Source organism: Arachis ipaensis, chromosome B07, assembly GCF_000816755.2.
Source record: "Arachis ipaensis cultivar K30076 chromosome B07, Araip1.1, whole genome shotgun sequence".
Taxonomy (NCBI): Eukaryota; Viridiplantae; Streptophyta; class Magnoliopsida; order Fabales; family Fabaceae; genus Arachis; species Arachis ipaensis.
Genome location: NC_029791.2, coordinates 26,915,901 through 26,921,267, shown reverse-complemented (window position 1 = coordinate 26,921,267; position 5,367 = coordinate 26,915,901). Strand labels below are relative to the sequence as shown.

The 5,367-nt window shown below is 33.8% G+C and overlaps 1 protein-coding gene across 1 annotated transcript in view; it reads right to left on the bottom strand.

The window, feature by feature from the left end:
- Positions 1–3,563, bottom strand: part of LOC107608512 — a 12,580-nt gene extending 9,017 nt beyond the window's left edge. Inside the window, exons 1-5 of the mRNA XM_021107527.1 lie at positions 3,534–3,563; positions 2,561–2,949; positions 1,883–2,009; positions 1,458–1,742; positions 1,263–1,370 (exon numbers count right to left, since the gene is read on the bottom strand). Coding sequence (XP_020963186.1) covers positions 1,263–1,370; positions 1,458–1,742; positions 1,883–2,009; positions 2,561–2,946 — 906 coding nt within the window. The 5' untranslated portion in view covers positions 2,947–2,949; positions 3,534–3,563. The remainder of the gene's footprint in view (positions 1–1,262; positions 1,371–1,457; positions 1,743–1,882; positions 2,010–2,560; positions 2,950–3,533) is intronic.

Below are 5,367 nucleotides of genomic sequence, written 5' to 3'. Positions count from 1 at the left end.
CCCTGCCACAGCTCAGTCTCCCTCTCCCTCCCTGTGTCTCAGCCTCGACGCGGCAGCAGTGGCTCCTCGCCGGCACCGTTCCTCCCATCTCCCCTCTCCTTCTTCCCGTTTCCCCTTAATCCCTTTCTTTTGTTTCATTTTGTTTGCAGCTGCTGCTGCCGTTAGTTTGGGGGGGAGGGGTTTTCGACTGAGGCAAAAAGGGAAAATTAGGGTTTCATTTGGAGTAAAGGAAAAATGTGTGTTAATTAGGGTTAGGGACATTTCGGTAATTTTAACAAAATTAGGGTAATAGGTTAGTTTTGTAATTTCAAATAAAAGTAGGGATAGTATAGTAATTAGAAATGACTTTTAACCCAACAATAATAATGTATAAAAATACTATTTGCTCATCGATTTCACAAATTATTTTCAATTAAATGTCCAAGTCAAATAATTAGAATTAATATATTTAATTTCTTCATTTTCCAAAATAGTAGTATTAATATTAAATATTTTACTTATTTAATCCAGATCATATAAAATTTTTATTATTTCACAACTACCAACTTTACAATTTAAATATATAAAATAACTCAATAAATGTAAAATTAGATAAAATCTTTATTTAAATAGCCCAAACTCATTATTTTTGGATTTCTAGAACTTTAAGTTGTAAATCGAAATTAATCTAAAAATGATAGAGTTTGGATGATAACCTTAATTTTATTTCAAATCCAATTAATCAAAACTACCTTTAAGCCTTCAATAAGATAATTTATGAAATTAAAACTGTAAATCGATATATGATTTGAGATTAGTTCAAAATAGAACTTTTCCAAAAGTATTGGGTCTTACACACTGAACCATGCACTACCACTGTCATATTCTTGATTATTCCCCCAAAAGCTGATGGATGAATCACGCATATATTACTTGCTCACATTGAATGATGACAACAAAAACCAAAAACCGCATAGCAGCAATTATTATTACCCAATATTACTAATTAATTAACTAGTACACTGTTAGTACTTACCATATACACATGACTAATAATTCATACTTATTATTAAATAAACAGAAAGAGAAAAATGGAACAAGAAAGGAAAACATGACCAGGTAAGTATAAATCAGGTAATTAGCTTCTCCTTTGTGACCTAATTAAATTAAGCAATTGTGAGAGGGAAGTATAAACCGTGGAAAACATGACCAGAAAAACAAAAGGGCATATAAATATTCAAGTGGCAGCAAGTCATTAATTTAATATTTATGCTATATCTCACATGAGTGTCTTGAGAGCGCTTGTCCACCCATTTAGACTTGTCACTTTTAAGTGTGTGGGTTTCTTTGAAGACCTCCTCGTGGGTTGGTGTACGGCCCAACTGCTTCTTCTGTTCCACATAAAACACAAAATAAGAAAAATTTTACATAAATAGATGTCTATTAAATAAGATCTAAATCTACTTAAATTATATTACCATCCTCTCTATAGTTGAGCTCAATGGGATAGAACCACCGCAATGGACAGAACCACCTAAGAGTGATGCTCGATTCTCCCTTGCTTTTTTCCTTATATTTTTCCATTTCTCATCTGTTTCCCAGTACCTTTCCAACACCTTTTTGTAAGCAGGAATTAGCCATTCGTGGGTTGTATCCACACCCTCACGGATATCAGACATCATTTGGCTAAATCGCTTACTTGTCCTATACTTGAAAGCCCTCCAGAAAAACTCATCATCATCATCATCAATAAGAAAGTGGCTCTGCACATACTCATCAAGTTGCTACTTATAAGATTCAAATCACATGGACAATATTCAATCAAGTTATGATTAAAGACAATTTATGATTAAAAAAGAAAGAACAAGTTATTCAATCATTATAAATAATCCAACACTTTTACCTTCCACTCCTTAAACCAAAGCTTCTTTGTCGGAAGAGGGACATCTCCAAACTTTTTGTACGATTTATCATATCGTTTCTTGATGATCTCTGTAATCTTCTGAGAACCAGGAGGGAAAGGTAACCAACTGATAATTTCATAAAGAATTGACAAGTTAGGAAACTAAAAAAATAGTTTTAAGTCATTAGCACTTTAATTTGAAATTAAAATATAGTAGTAAACACATTTAGATGTAGTCATATTGTACTATTGGCCATTTAGATGATAAGACTATAGTTAGAATACGACGAATTGTAGGTGGTTTAATTACAGGACTAAAGATCTCGGTAAAATCTATTCCCTCAATTTGATGGTTTCCTAAAGGTACAGTTTGAAGAAAGTTAGGATCTGAATGAGTATTAGGAGTAGTAAAAGAAGAAGAATAATAAGAGTGATTCCTTTCGTTTGGGATCTGAAGGTTAGGATCTGAAGGTTTGGAAAATCCACTAGAAGTACCATTGGTATTAGGAGTAGTAAAAGAAGAAGAGTGATTAGTATTGCTTGCTGAAAGAGTAATAAGAGGAATAGGTAATGCAGTATGTAAAAATTGTGTAGAAGAGTAATAAGAGAAATAGGTAATGCAGTATGGGAAATCCACCAGAAGTTGCTATTTTAATTATGGAGAGATCCAAATTTTACCTTGTTTTTCCATCAGAAACCAATCTTTCTTTTGTGACACTATTAGGAACCGATGCAGTCTCTGATGGAGGAGATGTACTAGAGCTTCTAGGTGTCTCTGAATCAACTAATAGATTGAAATTGCGAAGCGGAGGAGGAATCGAAATTGGAGGAGGGGGTAGAGGAGGGGGACCCATACATCCTGGAGTAGGCCAACTTGGTGGAGGAAGACCTGTGTAGCCTGGATTAGGTACCATCAAATACGGTTGCTGGCTAAGTGATCCTGACTGAAAATCTGGTACAACCGAAGTCCCAGAAGAGGTGGAGGTGGTTGAAATAGCGGCTGCGGCAGTGGTGCGAGAACTTCTATGACCCTTGACACCTTTACCCTTGACCCGAGGAGCCATGACCTACATATATATTAAAAGAATGTAAACATAATTGATCAGCAATCTACCAATCTGCTGCTTATCAATTTAGACAGATTTTTTTTTGCAGGCCTATAGTGTGTAAAATATTCTATTTTCCCATTAAAGATATAAACATAATCATTTTGATAAGATATCATAAGTCAGAAATAACTTAATCACATGCTAGTTTAGACCAAAAGTGTAGTTATTTAAATATCAAATAACAAATAACAAATAACTTGGAGCTTGGATTAAAATTCAAACCTGATAACAAATAACAGTTATCTTGGCAGTAAAAATATCAAATACAAGGAAAAGAAGACAGTATCATGAATTATATGCCACAGATTAAGGCATCAAATACATCCATTAAAAATGATTCTGAAATGGGATAGATTCATATTCTGTTCCATTAATGGATTTTAAATTAGCCATAGAAAAATTCAGAACTGAGATTAGAGTAATTAAGATTAGGAAGAGGATTAATAACTGGGGTAGTGAGTAAAGGATGCAGAAGAAATTGTTTTTATAGAAGAAAATCCAGAACAGTTGAGTAATGGTCAGTTTGCATGGAGGAGTAGTACTAGAAAGGATGCAGATTTGGAGTTGAAGCAGCAGAGAACATGCGGGGCACACAGAGAGTGAGAGAGTGAGAGAAGGGGCTCACCTCATTCGTGCACTGCTACCCTTTACCTTCCCAATGAATTTCCTTCACTATTGCCACTGCAACAAAGAGAGAGATTCAATCTTCAAACCAAACTATAAGAAAGAGATTAAAAACAATAAGAAAGAATATGAAGCTTCATAAATTTCAGAAAAGGGACAAGAGTTATGCTTTTACGTATATCTTGATCTTCTTCTCAACAACAATATCTAAGTTAACGATCAAGTTACATGACAACTAAGACATACAAATTAAGAATAATATATGTAAAGAACAATATATATAAGCTAAAACAATACAAGCTAAAAATGATTACCCTATTAAAAATCAATATCATCATCAAAGTCTGCAACATCATCATCTTCATTTTTATTAGCCCCAAAACTAGAGCTAATGGACAATTCGACAATGCGGTCCTCTCCAAATGGAGACTTAAGACTGATAGGAGGCTCGGTGTCAGAAATCCTAGAAGGATTGGTCTCATCCGCTTGATAAGCTACATCATTCTCTTCCTCATCCTCGTCTACATGTACATGATTGATTTCAATTCGACCTCTTGGTTTAGTGTTTACAACAACATGCCACATAGACTTGCAATTTCCAGGATAAGGTAAGAAGTAAACTTGTTTAGCTTTTTGGACGACAATGAAAGGATCATAGTGGCGTAATCTTTTACTATGGTTGATACCAAGGCAAGATTCAAAATAAACAAATTTCTACTTAATCTACAAATTGTACACATAATACATAAATAAAATAACCTGCAAGTGAAAACCCAATGTTAAGTATAGAATTTAACAAGAGAATGATTCTATTTGGAACAGCACATTGACAATTTATTAGTCAAACACACCTATTTTTCACCTCAAAGCTGCGCATTGGGAGATGCAAATTGGGTATGATAGCTGCCTGTGGAGGCTTCCAGTTTGAGCTCCTGGTTCATACAAATAAACATTAAAATTTAAAATGATCAATGAATCGACATTTAGATCAATGGCATTATGGCAAGAAAACTTGGTATCTGTCTCATTGCAATTGGCACCAACCACCAGTCTAATAATTCTGAAGTGGAAAATATACATACAGGGGTGCTGACCAAGGTTCACAAAATCCTTAGTTCTATTTATGACTTTAGCCCTTTTAAAACTCTATCTACACACCCCATTTTTTTTGTTAGTTGCAAATCACCTTTTGCTAGTAAATAATTGCATAAAGAACACTGACAGAACAATGTTGCAAACAAGAAACAAAAACATCATTTTACATAAATGTGCGCTCATCTTAACAACAAATTAAGGAGTTTCACCTAGAAAAACAGAGGTAGATGGATGAATGCACATGATTCACCAAATAAATCATTTTTACTTATTTTATAGCAAGTAAAAGGCATTCTTGATCATAAAACTAGGAAATGGCAACCAAGTAATGACAAAATTCTAAATCCAAACAATAAGACAAAGTCAAAAAGACTCGGAACATAAGATAATCACAAATCTTCTAAACTCATTTAGCTCCATACACTGTTTAATTTCTCATTTGGCTACAATGTTAGGATTGGCTGTAGCTAAATGCTGAAAAGAAACAAGTATCCAAAAAAAAAAAATATGGTGTTTCTAAAAGTGAATAAGTTGAAGGAGATAAAATGTTCAATACAGAAATTCCCCAAGGAGTTAACTTGGTTTGAAAAACGAAAAATACAAATTAGTAATCATGTAAATAAATACAAATACAACTTCAGCAACCAAAATCATATT